At 44.1% G+C, this 19,286-nt stretch overlaps 1 protein-coding gene across 10 annotated transcripts in view; it reads left to right on the top strand.

Annotated features, from left to right (window-relative positions):
* The window catches only part of NMNAT1 (nicotinamide nucleotide adenylyltransferase 1), a 53,058-nt gene that overhangs the window by 7,478 nt on the left and 26,294 nt on the right, over nucleotides 1–19,286 (top strand). For 3 of the 10 annotated variants that reach the window (XM_047870462.1, XM_047870464.1, XM_047870465.1), the window contains exons 3-6: nucleotides 11,694–11,864; nucleotides 13,796–13,979; nucleotides 16,459–16,601; nucleotides 16,945–17,575. In XM_047870462.1, the coding sequence (XP_047726418.1) occupies nucleotides 11,750–11,864; nucleotides 13,796–13,979; nucleotides 16,459–16,601; nucleotides 16,945–17,345 (843 nt within the window). In that variant the 5' untranslated portion in view covers nucleotides 11,694–11,749 and the 3' untranslated portion in view covers nucleotides 17,346–17,575. Of the gene's footprint in view, nucleotides 1–7,935; nucleotides 8,560–11,693; nucleotides 11,865–13,795; nucleotides 13,989–16,458; nucleotides 16,602–16,944; nucleotides 17,577–19,286 lie in introns of those variants that run through there. The other 7 variants (XR_007154722.1, XM_047870470.1, XM_047870469.1 and 4 more) reach the window with 4 other exon arrangements.

Genomic DNA, 19,286 nt, shown 5'->3' with positions numbered 1-19,286 from the left:
AATCTCTCCTGGAATTTTTTATTTATTTATTTTTTAATGTTTGCTTATTTTTGAGAGAGAAACAGAACATAAGCAGGGGAGGGGCCGAGAGAGAGAGATGGAGAGAGAGAGAGAGAGAGATGGAGACAGAATCTGATGCAGACTCCAGGCTCTTGAGATGTCAGCACAGAGCCTGATGCGGGGCTCGAACTCAGGAACCATGAGATCATGACCTGAGCCAAAGTCAGACGCTTAACCAGCTGAACCACCCAGGCGCCCCTCTCCTGGAATTTTTAAACTTTCCCTGGTGAATTGTTTTAACTGTGGCACGTGTCTAATTAAGAATTCTGTCTCTACATACCTCTATTTTTACTGTGAGTAGAAAATATTGAAGACTAACGGTGTATTATGTACAGTCAAGCTTTCAGATTAAGATGAGGCTTTAGAAATTCAGTACTTAAAAACATACACAGTCAGTTGCCAAAACTGTTAACACCACGGTATAGACTCCTTCACTGAAGGATCCCACACCAAATACAGCAAACATCCTCTTGAGTGCCTGTGGGACGGGCTCCATCTGCGTAAACAGCACAGTAAAACCTAAAAGGACATCAGAGCAGCGATTTACTAGGTTTAATTATCTCTGAAATACATTTTTTTTTTTTAAGTTTATTTATTTTGAGAGAGACCCAGAAATTGTGAGTGGGGGAGGGCGGAGAAAGAGGGAGAATCGCCAGCAGGCTCCGCATTATCAGTGCAGAGCCCTCTGCAGGGCTCGAACTCCCTTACCGTGAGTCATGACCTGGGTGGAAATCAGGAGTCTGACGCTAAACTGACTGAGCCACCCAGGCGGCCCCCAGAAATACATTCTTGAATGCACGCCTAAACAGTGTATGTTTCCTCGCTTCCCTCCTGTGCGACTCATGCTCAAAACCCAGCCAGGCTAAGGTTTTCCTTTAATATAGGTTGTGTTCTTAATATTGGTGGTGTTGGTAATAGGAACTATGACTGTTTTGTTTGATGATTCCTGTTATCTCATTTAAGCCTTAGCAAAACGAAGCAGGTAATTTATCTCCGGGTTACAAATGAGGTGGGGGGAGCTCAGAGAGGTTAGGTAACTTGTCGTGGAGTGAATGTTTCAACTGGCCTCCCTCTGTCTCCAAAGCCAGTGCTTGCCACCATTACCTGCGTTGTCGCCTCTTGTGGAGCTGCGATTCAGTGGGAGACTCTGGAGCAGTTAGAGCAGTGCCCGAGGCCTTCGGTAACGATTTTTTCATTAAAGTTTAGGGACAATGCCTGTCTGGCTCAGTCAATGGAGCATGCAGCTCTTGATCTCGGGGTTGTGAGTTCGAGACCCATATTGGATCTAGAGATTATTTAAATGGATAAAAATCTTTAAAAAAATGTAGGCATAGTTTTTATTTAAATTACACATCACTCGGGGCGCCTGGGTGGCTCAGTCGGTTAAGCGTCCGACTTCGGCTCAGGTCACGATCTCACGGTCCGTGAGTTCGAGCCCCGCATCGGGCTCTGTGCTGACTGCTCAGAGCCTGGAGCCTGTTTCGGATTCTGTGTCTCCCTCTTTCTCTGACCCTCCCCTGTTCATGCTCTCTCTCTCTCTCTGTCTCAAAAATAAATAAATGTTAAAAAAAAAAAATTACACATCAGTCTTCTAAGCACACACACAGGCAAAGATAATCGAAATGTATTAATTAAGACATTCCTAAAACTCCACATTTCAGAGTCCACTGCTTCTCTATTACTTTTTTATTTCAAGTTGTTGAGGTCCGTGTTCTACACAGTATCGTCTCCAGTTCAGTAACTGTTTATTAAATGAGTAAATGAATCTAGTAATTTTTGTAGCTAAAGAATTTTATAACACCAACACAAAATGTTTGCATTTAACTTAATTCGGTTTCATACTCAAAGGTTAGGACCACCAGAAGGACAACCTTCTCCAGAAGGTTGCTAAGGAACTTTAAAAATTTCCTTCACCTGAATTTTAAACGTGAATTTTTTTCTTAAGTTTCAGTCTGTGAGCTCCTGAAGAGCAGGAAGTCCCATCTTCCCCATTTTTGTCTCAGCGGTGTCTGACAGACAGTAGGCACGTAATAAGTGCTTGATGAATGTACACTTACCAATTGTGAAGAAAGTAAAGATGATATTACCAACCAGGTTGGTAAGGAGAGGTTGCCCACAGTATCGGGAAGATCTGGGTCTAAAATCAATACACAGGGTCATACATTAATTTATCAATTATTGGAAGAAATTCGCCCTGTAAGCACGGTACCAGAAGGCACTAACCCTTGGATTCTAATCTTAATTCTGGCCCTGGGTTCATTTGGTTCCAGGCAACTCCCTTTTATTAACTGCAAATTAACGCTGCTAAATAGCCTACTAGTAATATTGAGAGTTGTTAATATTTCTGATCGGTGGACAAATAATGTTTACTATCTTTCTAATTCATGTTAACTTGATATTTCGGTGGAAAATATCAAGAAGATAGTTTGTGGGAATTCTGGCCTTCTGGAATAAGGAAGTTGGTCTAACTGCACACAAAACTCCTAGGACCTAAGTTGGAAAATTTGAATTAGGCTAATTCCAGGGAGTGTCACAGTTCCCATTTCCGTTTTGTCCCTTTTGTGGATTCTCAGTCTTCAGATTATTTCAGGCTTTCCACATGTTTAGAGCTGCAGTTTTTTCTGAATGTATCGGGTTGCATTTATTTCATTTGTCCAGTGAGAGTTATTAGCTGACTGACCTTTTCTGCAAGACTAATGTCCAACATAGAATCTGAAATAAGGTATCAAGTCATAATCTGGTCACGTATATCTATGTCGCCCTCGGCCCTGCAGACGTTAGCTCATGCTAGGCTGTTGGACTGGGCTCTAGGGAATCCATAAGTGGCAACATTGGTGCCCTCGTTGTCTCCCATCTAACAGCTTCTTGTACTAAAAGAAGGAAGTGTTAAAACTCGATCTGCCCAAATCCCAACTGTTCTGTTCATATTGAGATTTTTGACTTTTTCAAAGAGGTGAAGCAGGTGACCGCCATTGATAACAGGGGCGAAAACATGGGTCAGGCTGCAGTTAAACTCATCACAGGAATGGCAGAGCACACCAGAACCATCTCCAGAGGTCAGGCCCACATGCTGAGCTGCCCTGTGCTGGGGGTGGGGGGTGAAAACACTTACCTTAGCAGAACATACAGCTGGAGGACTAGAGCGGTGGTCCCAAACAAGAACACCGTCACTTGGCTGCGTGAGACACAGCGAGTTACGTTTTACATTACTTCTTTAGTGATCAAATGGCTTCAAGAAACCGAATTTAGGTTCTGTTTCATGACAGTGTCACATTAGACCACAGAGAGAAAGTTTTAAACATAACAAAGATGACTTGAGATCCATTCCATTTGAGCACAATTATGTCTAATAAAACTTCACGAAGATTAGCACTGCCATTTCCTGAACTCCTACTACGTAGCAGGCGCTGTGGATCCTGGTCCCCAAGGGATCTTTAGAACCTTGGTTCCTTTACTGTGACTTGTAAGTTCATGCCTTAAGACAGCTCACAGATAATAGTGAAAGTTAACATTCATCATGAGTAGACAAATGTGTCAAACATTTTTATTCACTTTCGTATTTAATATGCACAAAATCCAATGAGATAGGGACTCTGGTTCCCCATTTTATAAATGAGGAAACAGACTCAGAAAGACTAAGTGTCTTGTCCAAGGACAAACACCCAGTAGTGATAGAGCTAGAGTTTGGAGCCGGGTCTGAGAGTCCTGACCATGGCCCTGTGCTGTGCCAGCCGCTGCCTCCTGCCACCCGGTTCACATGGGGTGTAACCAAAGAACAGAGTAAGCCGACCCACCCAGCTTCCACAACCAGATGAAGTCTGCTGTTTCTGCTCATTTTTGAAATTCTTTTGAAATTACATGTACTTACATGCAACATAAGATAGTGTAATATAAAATTCATGCATATGAGAATATCTTAATCTGAAAATAATAATACAAGATCCATGCATATAAGATCTTCCTCAGTAACTGATAGTTCTCTTTCTTCATCATAAGCTCTGTTATTTACCTTGATTATTTTATTAATGAGGTTTACCACTGAGGGACCTTAGGGTATCTGTAGAAATTAAATCTACTCAAAGACAAAGATTTATCCCTGTTGAAAGTATGAAAAAAAAAATAGTCTCAAAATATACCCCAAGACTGTTTAAAGCAGTGAAACATTGTTACAAGTAGAATACAGTTAGAGGCTTGATGGGACCTTTTTGAAAGGAATAGCATCTTTTTAGGGGTATAAATTCCAATCAGTTGACAAGTCAACGCATTAACATTCAGTCAACATAGATTTAATTATATTGAGCATTCTGAAATGTTACAAGATGGTTGACTTTTTCAACGTTAACATTGAAAAAACTGACTTAATGTTTACAAAATGTTTCATTAATGTTTACATCTCAGTATTTTTCAAACCTGAGAAAGTCACGGGGCGCCTGGGTAGCTCAGTCAGTTAAGCATCCAACTCTTGGTTTTGGCTCAGGTTGTGGTCTCATGGTTTCATGGGGTCGAGCCCCCTGTAGGGTTCTGTGCTGGCAGCACTGAGCCTGCTTGGGATTCTCTCTCCCTCTCTCTCTGCCCCTCCGCCTCTCACACGGTGTCTGTCTCTTTCAAAATAAATAAACTTTAAACAAATTTAAGAAAGTATTATACATCAGCTATATTTCAGTTTTTTAAAAGAAAAATGTGATTTAAAAATTGAAAGTAAATTTTAGTTCAATGTCAAGACTGTCTCAGGAAGAAATGAGTTTTTTGTTATAGCAAGCTGGGGAGGGACACTTACAGCCTGAGCCGGTATGATCTCGGCAGCCAGCAGTGCAGGTGGTAGGCTGTGTGGGCCAGACAGAAGTGAATCATGGGGATGCTGGTCCTTGAGCACCTGGAGCAAAGCAAGGAGGATCCAGAACGGCCCTGTTAGAGCTTCCAAACTACTCCTCCCATTTGTCACCAGCTTGTCCCCTTTCCCTACCCACATATTCTGGTACCTTGCAGCGATACAGAGGAAGTACTTTTCCTTGGAGAGGGACGGATCCTTGTTTTTTTAAACACCCTGGGCTACAGTGGAGGCTGACTGTAACTTAATTCTTCAGTGGTTTTAAAGGTCTAGAGTCTAGTGTGAGCTCAAGTTGTCTGTGTTCATGATGAATTAATAGAACTGAGCTGGATATTTGAGATAGGTTGTGAATGTGACCAGGGAGAAAGCTTCCTTTAGCTAAGAGATCAGCTTGCTCCAGCCCCTTCCCCAGCCTTTCTCCCGAGGGGGGTGGGGAGACAGGAAACCTGAGTGCATCCCCAAGGTTGGGGAGGAGCTCTAAGCTCTTTGTTCTGTCCTTCCCTGAACAGCAGACAGCTCCTTGGGGACCCAAACCTCCCCTTACAGCTTTATTGTTCTTCCTGCTCACAGCTCAATCTCCCATGGGGAGTGGTGTCTGAAACTTGAGGTGGGCGGGGCTGGAACTGACAGGCTCTCATTGATCATGCTCAGAAGCTGGCGGGATACCCTGATTTCCCTGTGGGCCCTGTCGGGCATGTCGTCGGGCATGTCGTCGTAGTCACCACCACCCCAATAACCACAGGCACTCTGTATGGGAATTGGGGGGTAGGGATGGGAGGGGTGGGAACAAGCCTCAAGTGAACTCTGGTATCATCCTTGAGCTGATAATTGAAAGGTAGGACATTTAAATCATTCTTGTGAATTAACTCATTTTTTAAAATGCTGTGTGGAGCATTACCGACCCTTCTCTCTTTATTTCGTATCAACAATTAGCAGTGTCCCTGTGACCCCTACCACTATGCTTTGTTGGGAGAAAGCCTCAAATGTTTATTGAATAAATGTTTATTTCCATTCTCACTGACTATTTAAATTGAGGGACTCATAACTTTGTAACTGGCCTTCCAGTCACATGACTTGTAACTGGTCTTGTTCTGCCCCTTCCAGTTAATCCCACAGCATCACCATCATCAGTGTTGTCACTTCCCTCCCAAGTAACAGCTGCCGTTTATTTTAGCACTGTTCTAGGGAATATGCAAGCATGTTGCCATGTGTTAGTCTCAGAATTAATCCTCACGGTGACTGAAATTGGTTGTCATTATCCCTGTTTTACAGATACGGAAACTTAAGACTTGTAATTAAGTGATTTGGTTAAGCTGATAAAATCAATTAAGGTTGTAAGTCCCCATGTCTTATTATTTTTCTAAAACATTGTTTATGTAGAACCGTGTTGTAACTCTGTTGCTCAGAAACCTTCAAAGGTTCCCATTGCCTAAGGGGTTAACATGCACTTTCCTCATCTCCTCAACCAGGAGGGCTCATTTCCAAACTACACAGCTCTGGTTTAATGCCTCCCCCCCCCCCCCCCCCCACACCTTTTTTTATTTATTTCTTTTGAAAGAAAGAGAGGAGAGAGAGAATCCCAAGCAGGCTCCATGCTATCAGCACAGAGCCCAACTCAGGGCTCGATCTCAAACCATGAGATCATGACCTGAGCTGAAATCAAGAGTCAGTGAGCGACTCCTGGTGGCTCAGTCAGTTAAGCGTCTGACTTCGGCTCAGGTCACGATTTCATGGTTTGTGAGTTTGAGCCCCGCGTTGGGCTCTGTGCTGACCGCTCAGAACCTGGAGTCTGCTTCAGATTCTGTATCTCTCTTTCCCTCTGTTCCTCCTCAGCTCACACTCTGTCTTTCTCTCGCCTACAAAAATAAATAAACATTAAAAAAAAAAAAAGTCAGGCGGCACCTGGGTGGCTCAGTCGGTTAAGCATTTGACTTCCGCTCAGGTCATGATCTCATGGTTCGTGGGTTTGAGCCCCGCATTGGGCTCTGTGCTGACAGCTCGGAGCCTGGAGCCTGCTTCTGATTCTGTGTGTCCCTCTCTCTCTGCCCCTCCTCTGCTCACGCTGTCTCTCTCTGTCTCTCAAAAATAAATAAATGTAAAAAAAAAAATTTTTTTTTAAAAGTCAGATGTTCAACCTACTGAGCCACCCAGGTCTCCCATTTTTCTTTTGATGAGTGAGCCTAGGAATCAGGAATCAAGTGGCCCTGGGTCTGCCACTCACTGGCTTTGTCCAGTGAGAGCATAGAATCTGACCAAAAGTGACTTGGTCACCCTGGCACTTGGGTCTAGACATTGTTGAGCTATAAATCAGTGGTCCTGACACAGGTTGTTTGAGCACTGGGAAGTCTTGGAAGTGCACAGCAAGGTATATGACAGCCTCTATTTCCAGCTCATTTTCAACCCACTGTTGATCTCAGATGTTTGTAATACTGAAAAGTTAGAAAAACGTAAATGTCCAGTGGTGGAAGATTAACTAGAAAAACGAAATATCTAACAATAGCTTATTTTTTGGAACAAGCTAGATGACTTTGGCCAAATTTGTTTTTGGTGGGGAGGCTTGAATGATAGGTGTGTGAACGCATTTTATCCATTGAAAAGTATCATACAGCTGTGTGTTTGTTATCTTTCATTGTATTTCTACATTAATTGGAAAAATACTCCAGCCTGTATAGGTAATTCCCCCAAAGTTCCCCACATGCTTCTAGCAATTTGGCATCATTGAAATTATATTTATAAGCTCTCAGAATGATTCTTTTGAAACATAATTTGGATGTATAAGAATATTTTTTAGAGACGCCTGGGTGGCGTCAGTTAAGCGTCCGGCTCTTGGTTTCGGCTCAGGTCATGAGCTCACAGTTTGTGAGTTCAAATTCTGCTTGGGGCTCCGTGCTGACCGTGCAGAGCCTGCTTGGGATTCTCTTTCACTCCCTTGCTCTCTGTCCCTCCCCATTCATGCGTATGCACTCTCTCAAAATAAATGAACGAACTTAAAAAAATATTTTTTTAAATTTTACAATAACAAAACTATTTTTTGATAGTTATTAAGCAGTTTATCAAAAAGCCCAAAACTGAGTGATTTGAGTTTAAGAGATTTGAAGGCTCACTGTGTTGGGGAGCAAGAACTCCTGTGTTCTCAGAAGTCTTTCTAGCTGGACTAAGAATCAGAGTGACTTGAGAGGAATAAAACAACTGTAACAGGTGTACATATGGGGGATCCACATAGACACGGGAATTCCAAAGTCAGGCAACATGAGGTCTGTATGTCACTCTGAAGTCAGAAAGGGTGGGGGTCTGTGTTTTCAGAGGAGAGTAATGCGCTTTGTGGGGCGATAAAAACATGTTTGGTAATTAGACATTTGCCCTGCTATACAGATGGGCCACTCAGATAAAATTTATCTCCGCTAATAACCCTTATTCTGAGAAAGACCTCCAATTTAGATTCTTCTGTGTTCTTAAGGGAGGGGCAGAAGTTTCTCTTGAGCCCACAGGGTTCTCAATACCTTCTGCTAAAGATAATCCACATGCCAAACTGGCACATTCTGAACCTCTTCAGCTGACTCCCAGCACAATGAATGAAAAAGACCCCCACTAAGACGCAACATTGTGGCATTTCAGATTCAGAGCATTGGGGATAAGGAAAACATCCTACAAATCTTCCAAAAAGAAAAAAGGTATGTAAAAAAGGAAAAGAATCAGAATGGCATTAGACTTTCAGCAGTAGTGTGGTATGCTAGGAGACAATGAAGAAATGCATTCATAATTTTAAAAGAAAATAATTTCAACTTGCTTTTTTCTCAACTAAGCCGTTCATCTCTGAAGGAAGGATAAAGACATAACCAAACTTATTTCCCATGTACCTTTTATTATGAAGCTACTTGAGGATACATTCTAGAAAAATCAGGACATAAACCAAGAAAGACATGATGCGGTCCTCAGAAATAGGGGATCTGACTCAGAAGAGAGATGAAAAAGGTTTCAGAATGATAGCCGTACAAAGGACTAGAGACTTTCAGTCCACATTAGAGAACGAGTTCCGGGAGAAAAACCCTCCAGGAAAAAAACCAGAGTCAATAGAGTAATAATGTTTGGTTGAACCATTTGAAATTCATGTTTTTGTAGATTAAAAAGAGTTGAACTATAGCGACATTATGTGCAGCATTAATAGTAGCTACATTCACAGTGTGTTTATTTCTTGTCAAAAGCAGTTGTGTGTATTGTCTCGCTTAATCCTCATGATGGTCACAAGGTAGGTACTGTTATTTTCTCTATTTTAAGACTGAGAAAACCGGGACAAAGGAAGATTAGGTTAAGGTCGGGTTGTCCTGGGTCATCCAGCCCATGTAGGTGATTTCTATGCAGGCAGTCTGGTTTCAGAGCATAGGTTGCTTCCCGCCCCCCCCCCCCCCATAATGTCTCTAATAATGTCTCTGCCCAACGTGGGGCTTGAACTCGTGACCCGGAGATCAAGAGTTGCATGCTCTACCAACTGAGCCAGCCAGGTGCCCCACAGAGCACAGGTTCTTAACTGTTGTGCTATAACAGACAGGAGATTGGAGGATACTGTTCTGTGGAATCCAGCCGGTCCCAGGGGCGAGACCTGCAACACTGACTGCCAGGTTACCATACAGTGAAGCCCATTGTACATGGGCCCTACTCACCCACTCAGAACTTCCTATCGGCTCTTGTTGAAAAAAACTGAAAATGTATCATTCATGTTGGTAGACAGATAAGAGAATGCATTGGTGAAAGAACAGAACACCATAAAAAGGAACATTTAGAGGACAAAGGTCTTTTTTTTTCTCTAAGTTTATTTATTTATTTTGAGAGAGAGAGCGCACAAGCAGGTGAGGGGCAGAGAGAGAAAGAGAACCCCAAGCAGGCCCCACATTGTCAGCACGGAGCCCGACACGGGTCTCAACCCCACAAACCATGAGATCACGACCTGAGCAGAAATCAAGAGTCGGACGCTTAACTGACCGAGCTACCCTGACGCCCCTAGAGGACAAAGGTCTTTAAAATGAAGGCTATAATAGCTGAACTGAAAATCAGCTCAACAGATGGAGGATGGAGTTGAGAAAATCTAGAAATTAGAGCTTAAAGGAAAGAGGGAAAAGAAAAGAAAATGAGAAGACCAATCCAGCTGCCTCAGCTCCAAATAATAGCCATTTCCAAAGAGAACAAAGAAAACGGAAGGCAGAATGTCATCATTCAAGGACCTTTCCCAGAACTGAAGTTTATGAGCCTCAAGTTTGAAAGGGTCTGCCCAGTGCCCCGCACAACAGATGAAAATAGAGTCACATAGAGGACATCATTGTAAAATTTCGGAACGCTGGGGACAAAGAGAAGATCTCACAAGCTTCAGGGGAGGAAAAATGTAAGTCACATTCAAAGGATCCAGAATTGGGAGTGACTTTGGATTTATTGCTGTTAACACTGCAATCTACAAGCGATGCCTTCACAACTCTAGGAGAAGACAGCTTTCAACACAGACTAGAAACTATAGATAGATATACATGTAGAAGTTTGGGAATAGGCAGTGAGGGTGTGTGAGAGCTAATCCTCATGGATCATCATAGTAAACAGGTACTGTTTACTTTGGATAAATTTAGAAATAGCATTATAAGCACATAGTATAGAAATATGGTAGAATCTACCAGAAGAAATAGCTGAAAAAGTTAAAAGTGCTTGCTTTTAAGGGAGTTGCATAGAGGGTTTGGTGAGCAGGGTGTGGCCAATGACTGTTGGGTTTCATTATGGGCCTTTTGCTGCCTCGTAATTTCTGAATCTATCTGAGTTCATTTAATAAAAGTTTAAATCTGTTGTCTTGTATTACTTCATTAGGGTTGTAGAAGGATCAAATGCAATGATATGCAAAAAGGTTTGTAAATTGTAAACTGTTCCTGAGCTGAAAGTGATAATGTGATCATGTTGACTAAGAGGCCGACTACTGTCTTGAAGGGCAGGTTGTCAGGGAGTTCCGTTTAAGTGGTAGTTGATAACATCACTGTATCAGCTAACTGGAGCTACAGTAGGGCAGTCATAAAACTTCAGCAGCATGCACATTTCATTTTTGCTTATGAGTCTAGGGTCAGCTTGTGGGTTTGTTGATGTAAGCCAGGCTCAGCTGATCTCACCTGGGCTGTGTGTCTGAGCACGTCGTCTGCGGTTTGGCTGGTGCAGGATGGCCTCAGCCGCACAGCCAGTGGTTGGCTGTCAGCGGGGGCACCAGCTGTCTCCCGCGTGTTCTGTCCAGCAGGTTGGCCTCGGCTTGTTTTCATGGCAGAGGAGGGAGGCCAAAAGAGAGCAGAAGTGTGCAGACCTCAAAGGCCTGGGCTCAGAACTAGCACACTGTCCTAACTGCCACATTCTCTTGTCCGAAGCAAGTCACAAAGAGGGGGAAGGAGATTCCATTCCTTTCTGGCAGGAGCTGCAAATTCACAGTGAAAAGGAAGGGTGGAGAAATGGGGCTGTCCTTGTCATCGAAGCCAAATATTTTTTTTTAATTTTTTTTAACATTTATTTATTTTTGAGACGGAGAGAGACAGAGCATGAACAGCGGAGGGACAGAGAGAGAGGGAGACACAGAATCTGAAGCAGGCTCCAGGCTCTGAGCGGTCAGCACAGAGCCCGACTCGGGGCTCGAACTCACGGACCGTGAGATCATGACCTGAGCCGAAGTTGGCCGCCTAACCGACTGAGCCACCCAGGTGCCCCGAAGCCAAATATTTTTATCCATTCACTTGGAATGGGAATGTGAAAGGCCACTAAAGACCTATAGCTGAACGTATGTTCTTTTCCTTTGCAGACAACGAGCAGGGTGTCCGAGTTTTCCATTTAGATCAACAACTTCAAATTCTTAGCATGGAGAATTCAGAGAAGACAGAAGTGGTTCTTCTTGCTTGTGGCTCCTTTAATCCTATCACCAACATGCACCTGAGGCTATTTGAGCTGGCCAAGGACTACATGAACGGAACAGGTAGGAACAGTAGCCAAAAGCAATAGGGTTCAGGCCACTACCCCAAAATATGGCCCTTTGTCACGTTGGACATTTTAAGCTGAAGCAGTTTGAAAAAATGGCAGAAACAGGAAGGTCACTCTGACCTCCTCCCCACCCTTCTCGGAAGCAGCTCAAAAAACCTTCACATGAGGGGCGCCTGGGTGACTCAGTTAAGTATCCAACTCTTGGTTTCTGCTCAGGTCATGATCTCAGGGTTGTGGGATCGAGCCCTGTGTTGGGCTCTGTGCTGACAGCATGGAGCCTGCTTGGGATTCATTCTCTCTCTCTCTCTCTCTCTCTCTCTCTCTCTCTCTCTCTTTCTTTCTCTTTCTCCCCCCCCCCCCCCGCCTCTTCCCCGTTTGTGCTCATTCTCACGCTCTCTCGAAATAAATAAATAAACTTAAAAAAAACGCCAACCAACTAACCAAACAAACCTTCCTGTGGGAGGTGCCCTCCCTATACCGGGAGGAAAGGAGCATCCTTATTACTAAAGGCAAATCGATGCCTAGAAGAATCTAAACTAACAGGCCGTGCTAAATTTCCCTGAATTTTGTGAACGTACCTCAAACTCTTTGCCCTACCATTTTTCTCTACAACTGTCCACTCTTCACCAAACCTGACATAAAAATACCCAGGTTTAACTGTTATTTCCTTATGAAGGTACCACGTAACATAAGCCTTCTATTAAATAAATTTCTATGTTTTTCTTTGTCAGTTTAATTTTTATTTATTTTTTATTATTTTGTAATGTTTTTATTTATTTTGAGACAGAGACAACATGAGCAGGGGAGGGACAGAGAGAGGGGGAGACACAGAATCCGAAGCAAGCTCCCGGCTCGGAGCTGTCAGCATAGAGCCCGACGCAGGGCTCAGGCTCACGGACTGTGAGATCATGACCTGAGCTGAAGTCGGACGCTCAACCGACTGAGCCACCCAGGCGCCCCATTGTCAGTTTAATTTTTAGACTCAGCCAGGGACCCAAGGAGGGTCAAGGAAAATGATTTTCTCCCCTACATAATGTATTTTGTAATGTAAAGGATCATGCTATAGGCTGATAGATAGATGGACGCCTGGGTGCTTAAACTCCCCAATAATCCTAATAATTGGGGAACGAAGATAAAAAACGAGGTCTAGTTTGCCCATCACATGGACAAAAATGTTCAAACTTGATAATGTCAAGTATCAGAAGTTGAGGAGAAATGGGCTGTCCTATACACTGTAGGTGAACAATACCAATTGATTAAGGCTTTTTACGAGGCAATTTGGCAATATCAAAATTTAGATTGTGTAGGGGGTGGGGAATTAGTGATGAATAGGGACAGAGTTTCAGTTGGAGAAGGTGCAAAAGTTCTGGAGACGTATGGTTGGATGGCTGCAGAGATGTGAATGTGCCTGATGTCCCTGAGCTGTACAGTGAAGGCAGTCAACGTGGTGAATTTTATGTTATGCCTGTTTCACCTTGTTTATAAATGAGTGGATAGATGGATGGATGGATGGATGGATGGATGGAAAGAAAGAAAGAGAAAGAAAGAGAAAGATAAAGAAAGAAAGAGAACCTAAATCCCTTTTCTGAAACCCCAGGGGGCGGGACTCTGTTATAAAACCAGAGTGATGATTAGGGGCGCCTGGGTGGCGCAGTCGGTTAAGCGTCCGACTTCAGCCAGGTCACGATCGCGCGGTCCGTGAGTTCGAGCCCCGTGTCAGGCTCTGGGCTGACTGTTTCCGATTCTGTGTCTCCCTCTCTCTCTGCCCCTCCCCCGTTCATGGTCTGTCTCTCTCTGTCCCAAAAATAAATAAAAAACGTTGAAAAAAAAATTAAAAAAAAAAAATAAAACCAGAGTGATGATAATCCTTCCTGTGTGTAAAATCTGACTTGTTACACCTCGCTTCAAATCTGACTCTTTATCCAGGAAAATACAGAGTCATCAAAGGCGTCATCTCTCCTGTGGGCGATGCGTATAAGAAGAAAGGACTCATCTCTGCCCACCACCGAGTTATCATGGCAGAGCTAGCCACCAAGAATTCAGAATGGGTGGAAGTTGACACCTGGGAAAGTCTTCAGAAGGACTGGGTAGAGACCTTGAAGGTGCTAAGGTATTCATGGTGAGGTCGGCTTTGTCAGTCCTGCGGGAATGGGCTGGGCCTTTTTGCCTTGTGTCAGTGTGGCCCGTGTCTGTGAATAGAACACGTTTGCAAACTGTGACCAGGGTGGGGAGGGCGTTTTCGTGGGCTGTGCTGTTCCTGCATAAGGTTACGTCTCAGGTGTGGGGCGTGGCGGCTCCTTAGCCTTCATGTCCCTCATTGTGTTGTTAGATGTTTGCGTGCCCGTTAGTATTGCACCTCTGTGGGAGACAACATCCACAGAGAAGCCTGCCTGGCTTATCGGTGCCCCGAATGAGAAAGGCAAAATCATAAGAAGACATTGTTGTCGTTAATCTTCTTAAGTATAAAAGAGAGAGGCAGGTAGGGGCTCCTGGGTGGTTCAGTTGGTTAAGCATCTGACTTTATGATCTCACTGCTCATGGATTCGAGCCCCACATCAGACACTGCTGACAGCTCAGAGCCTGGAGCCTGCTTTAGACTCTGCGTCTCCCTCTCTCTCTGCCTCTCTCTCTCTCTCTCTCTCTCTCAAAAATAAACATTAAAAAAAAATTTTTAAAAGAGAGAGGCAGGTAATTTAAACAAGAGAAGCCATGGTGCCTGGTCGTGGACAGTCCTGATTTTGGGTGTTGCTTCCATGACGGCATACTGGGTTTGTCCCAGATCGCTGTGCTCGTACCTTAGAAACATTTCCCGTTAAGGATTCAGAAACTAGAGTGAGCAACAGCTAATTAATTATTACTTAATGTTATCTTTCTGAAAAACCTTTCCATCTAATGTCAGTTCTTAGAGTTCTGAGCCTTCTGGTTCTGACCACATCAGTTAGGGTTTGGACAGGAAATAGAGACCACCCTGATTGTTTTAAGCAGAAAGGGATTTAGGTGCTCGTGCAGAAGTGTCAGAGGGCTGGAGGAGGGGAAGTCGGGTTTGTTTCAAGGTCATACCTCCTTTAGCTGAGGTGGCCATTCAGAAAGCGGTTCCTGTCCCTGCTCCCACAAATGCGGCTGTTAAGCTGTCCCAGTCTCCTGAAGTTGGTGACTGGACAGTGGAATACAGGATCTGGCCACTGTGCTCACTCTGTAAGAGGTTGCTTCTCAGGCTCCACAGCCCAGAAAGATGGCCTGTGCCTCCCGTCTTCCTTCCAGCTCTCTTGTGAGTGAACCCCATCGGTGGAATCTCTCTCACGTGAGAACCTCTGGGAGGTGTGTCCGGGGGAAGATAGGACACCAGGCCAGCAGAGGCTATCTGGCACAGCAGCTTATCAAGAGGAACGGCTTTTCAGACTTGGCAGGGAGAAGTCAGCCCTCTTCACTGGCCAGAAATTCTCCCGTCAGATACCAGCCTTCTGCATCCACGACCTTACCCAGCCCCCTCCCTGACAGCCTTGCTGTCCGCTACATATTAACGCAGCTGCTCAAGAGCGAAGGGAGTTAGGGGCACAGGACACACTTGGCTCCCCAGGTGTAGCTCATGTTGGGTAACCGCACAGTTGTAGAGCACTGGGCATCCTGCTGCCGATCCAGAACAAGGCTGCCCGTGAGTCCCGCCTGTGGTCCCTTCCTTCTAGGCTTCGGGCACTTGTCCTCTCTAGGACCTTATCCTTGGTGTTGTGGCTCTCCACTACTAGGTGAAGCCACACTCTTCAGTGGTCAAGAGTGTGGGCTCTGGAAGCAGACTGCTGGGGTTCAAGCACCGGCTCCGCTACCTATAAGCAAAGTGACCTTGGGCAAATTAGAGTTCTCTCTCAATGGGGATAATAAGCAGTTCTGATATAATGCTGGCAATAAGAGAGTTGCTTTACTTTTTTTTTTTTTTAAGTTTTATTTATTGAAGTAATCTCTACACCCAGCGTGGGGCTCAAACTCACAACTCCAAGATCAAGAGTCGCTTTTCCGACTGAGCCAGCCAGGCGCCCCAATAGAGTTGCTTTACAAAAGCCAAAGCATTCACGCAGTCAGGTTGTTACTGAATGCCTCCTGCATCCCAGGGAGTCTGCCAAGAGCTGGAGTTACAGCTCTAAGCTTTCACTTCCCTCCATTATGGGAATAATAATAACGATGATATTTATGGCATGGGATGTTGGGAAGATTTCATCAAATGATCCATGCAAAGGACTTAGTGGAGTGCTTAGCACGTAATAAATAACTAATGTTAACTCTTATTATTGTGACACACACATAAAGCTTAGAATAGTAATCGCTACCATCTGTTGTGTTCCCAGGATCTCCTTACTTTCTATGCCCGATAGCCAGTCCCCGGGCACTACTGGCCAGCCTCCACGCTGACCCGGAAGTACTGGGTGCTGGTCAGCATCCATTCTGACTGATAGGCCTTGGGTGTAGCTGTGGTTTGCATTTTCTTAATATGACACAGCCTGGACCTTGGGCCAGAGGCTCTAAGCCATCTCCAGAGAGACAGTATTCTGGTTGAATGTTGTGAGAAGAGGATGTTCTACTGCTTTGTTGTTTTCTAGACACCATCAGGAGAAACTGGAGGCCAGTAGCTGTGATCACCAGCAGGACTCACCTAGGCTGGAGAGGCCTGGACGGAAAAGGAAGTGGGCTGAACAAAGACAAGATTTTAGTCAAAAGGAATTGCTAGAGCCAAAAACAAAAGGTCTGTATGTTTTATCAAGACTTACTGACTGGAGTGGATAAGATTCTAGTGCTGAGCAAGCCCCCTTTCTATTTTCATTTCATATTCAGGATGCTTGGCTGCCTGGAAAATGCCCCTTGTTAGTTTTGGGACTGGAGGGAGGGAAGGAGAGGAAGGAAAAGGCACCTTGAACTTACTTCTCCTGCAGTGGTCCTTAACTTTTGCAGTTCCTAGATCTCTTTTGAGAATCTGATTCGGATCAAAACTATGAACCCTCTAGCCAGAAAAACACATAGATGCATTCATTTTGACTCAGGGAGTTATTAGCAAAGCAGACCCTGAAGCTGTGTTTTCTTCTTCCCAGATGTGCCAAAAGTAAAGCTGCTGTGTGGGGCAGATTTATTGGAATCGTTCGGTGTTCCCAATCTGTGGAAGAGTGAGGATATCACCCGAATTGTAGGAGACTATGGGCTCATCTGTATTACTCGGGCTGGAAACAATGCTGAGAAATTCATCTACGAATCCGACGCACTGTGGAAACACCGGAACAACATTCACCTGGTAAATGAATGGATCACCAATGACATCTCCTCCACAAAGATCCGGCGAGCCCTCAGAAGGGGCCAGAGCATTCGCTACTTGGTGCCAGACCTTGTCCGAGAGTATATCGAAAAGCATGACCTGTACAGCCCTGAGAGTGAGGAGAGGAATGTTGGGGTCATCCTGGCTCCCTTGCAGAAAAACACTGCAGAAGCTAACTCGTGACTCCTGCACTTTGGACTTGTCTGTTGGGAATGTGAAAAGAGTCTGGGTGTTAGTGACCGGGAAGAAGAATCGTGATCCTGTTTCCATAAACTAAAGCTTTTTAAAAGTTTGGTAAAAATCACCAGTAGATGAAAATATGGTTTGTCTTTTTTTTTTTTTTTTTTAATGTAGTGCTTTTTAAAAAAAAAAAAACATGTTTATTTGGAGAGAGAGCGAGTGGGAGAAGGTCAGAGAGAAAGAGGGAGAGAGAGAATCCCAAGCAGGCTCCTCACTGTCAGTGCAGAACCCACCGTAGGGTTCGATTCTGTGAACTGTGAGATTATGACCTGAGCCAAATTAGGAATTGGATGCTCAACTGACTGAGCCACCCAGGCGCCCCCACGTCTATCTTTTTATTGGAAATTGTCAAAATGGATGTTTTCAAGATGGTCTTTTTTTTTTTTTTTTTTTTAAAGAATGTACAAATCCTTTAATCTTTAAAACAAGGGATTAGCAGCACTAAAACCAGAAGACATTCAACTGTACTAACTACAAATAAGTCAGAAAGGACCTCTCTGGTCTACCACATAAGCGGAGCAAAGTGGGAAAGCAAGAGTCCATTTAAAATCTTAACTTCAGTTAGAAAGGGAATTAACATTTTACGCGTGCCCATTTCTAGGCATTCTTCACCGAGGGGGGCCAAGGAAACAATTCTTAAAGTAGTGATCGTGTAAAATGCACCGCTGATCGGTCATCTTCAGCTACGCAGGATACAGGTTGTGAATACGCCTGGCAGAAACCGTGCTCACGATTCAGTCTCTCTGGCACACGTCAGAAATTGGCCACTTCAGCTCTGCCAAGACGCACCTCCCTGGAGCTTTACCTTTGGAGGCTGGGAGAAAGGTCCAGGCCCTCAGAGAGTCAGAAAGGTGCACAGGTGTTTCTGATGCCCACCAGAGGCAGAGAAACAGTCTGGGGAAGGGAATTGCATCCTGTTTCCTAAACTAAAGCTTACAAGTTTGGTAAAAAATCAGTAGTAAATTAAAAGGTTGTACATTATGTGTGTTCTCTTAGCACGGCCTCTCGTGGCTCTGTCCGTCTGCCCTTTTGCCGTCTCTGCAGGAACAACTTCAGAGATGTTATCATGCTACCTGGAAGAGAGAGGACCGCGGAGAACGAGGGATCCTGTTCAAGGGTTTTATTAAGTGTCCGTGCTCTTAGCCTTTCTTGACAGCTTAATAATCAAAAGATGAACGAAGGTCCTAAGAACATGAGAAATGCCTCACTGAGTCAGCTCAGCGGTCCTTCTGGCTCAGAATCTCAGAAGAGCACTCTGTGATCTCACTCTAAAATTCTCTGTTGAGTTTCTCAAGAGCCCCTCTGTTCCTGCTCTGGCCCACCGTGAACCTGCCATGTGTGAATTTAAGCAGTAAAAGGGTCTACTTTCTTACACTTTTTCTCATCCTTTTGTCTGGATTTTAACCAAAGTAGAACTCCCAAATAATAATCGAAGTCATAGTTTCTATGTTACAAATGCAAGCTTGTTATATATAGTTTGATGCATTATGATTTTGTGGAAATTTTACCAATTGGTAGGTAAAGCAAAAAAGACCAGAAATAGCTTTTATGGAGTAGTTTCATGTTGCATGAAAATTATCCTGTGATAAAAAGTTCAATTTCTGATGCAAATACAATAATTTACCTTTTTTCAATTTATATTTTATACCTACACCATTCTAGATGAAGGATTAATAACCCTGCCAAAGAAAAATACAGCTGTGTGGTTGTGCAGTCAAATCCGAATCCACAGTTCGAAAAGGGAAAATACTAAAGCTGGCAAACAAAATCTTTAAAAGAAAAAAAGAGAGGGTGGGGAGAGTCCCTGGCTGGCTCAGCAGTCAGTAGAGCATGTGACTCTTGATCTCAGGGTTGTAAGTTCGAGCCCCACGTTGGGTATAGAGA

This window comes from Prionailurus viverrinus, chromosome C1 (assembly GCF_022837055.1).
Source record: "Prionailurus viverrinus isolate Anna chromosome C1, UM_Priviv_1.0, whole genome shotgun sequence".
NCBI classification, from domain to species: domain Eukaryota; kingdom Metazoa; phylum Chordata; class Mammalia; order Carnivora; family Felidae; genus Prionailurus; species Prionailurus viverrinus.
Note: the sequence above shows the minus strand (reverse complement) of the source record. Positions and strands in the feature narration are given on the sequence as shown.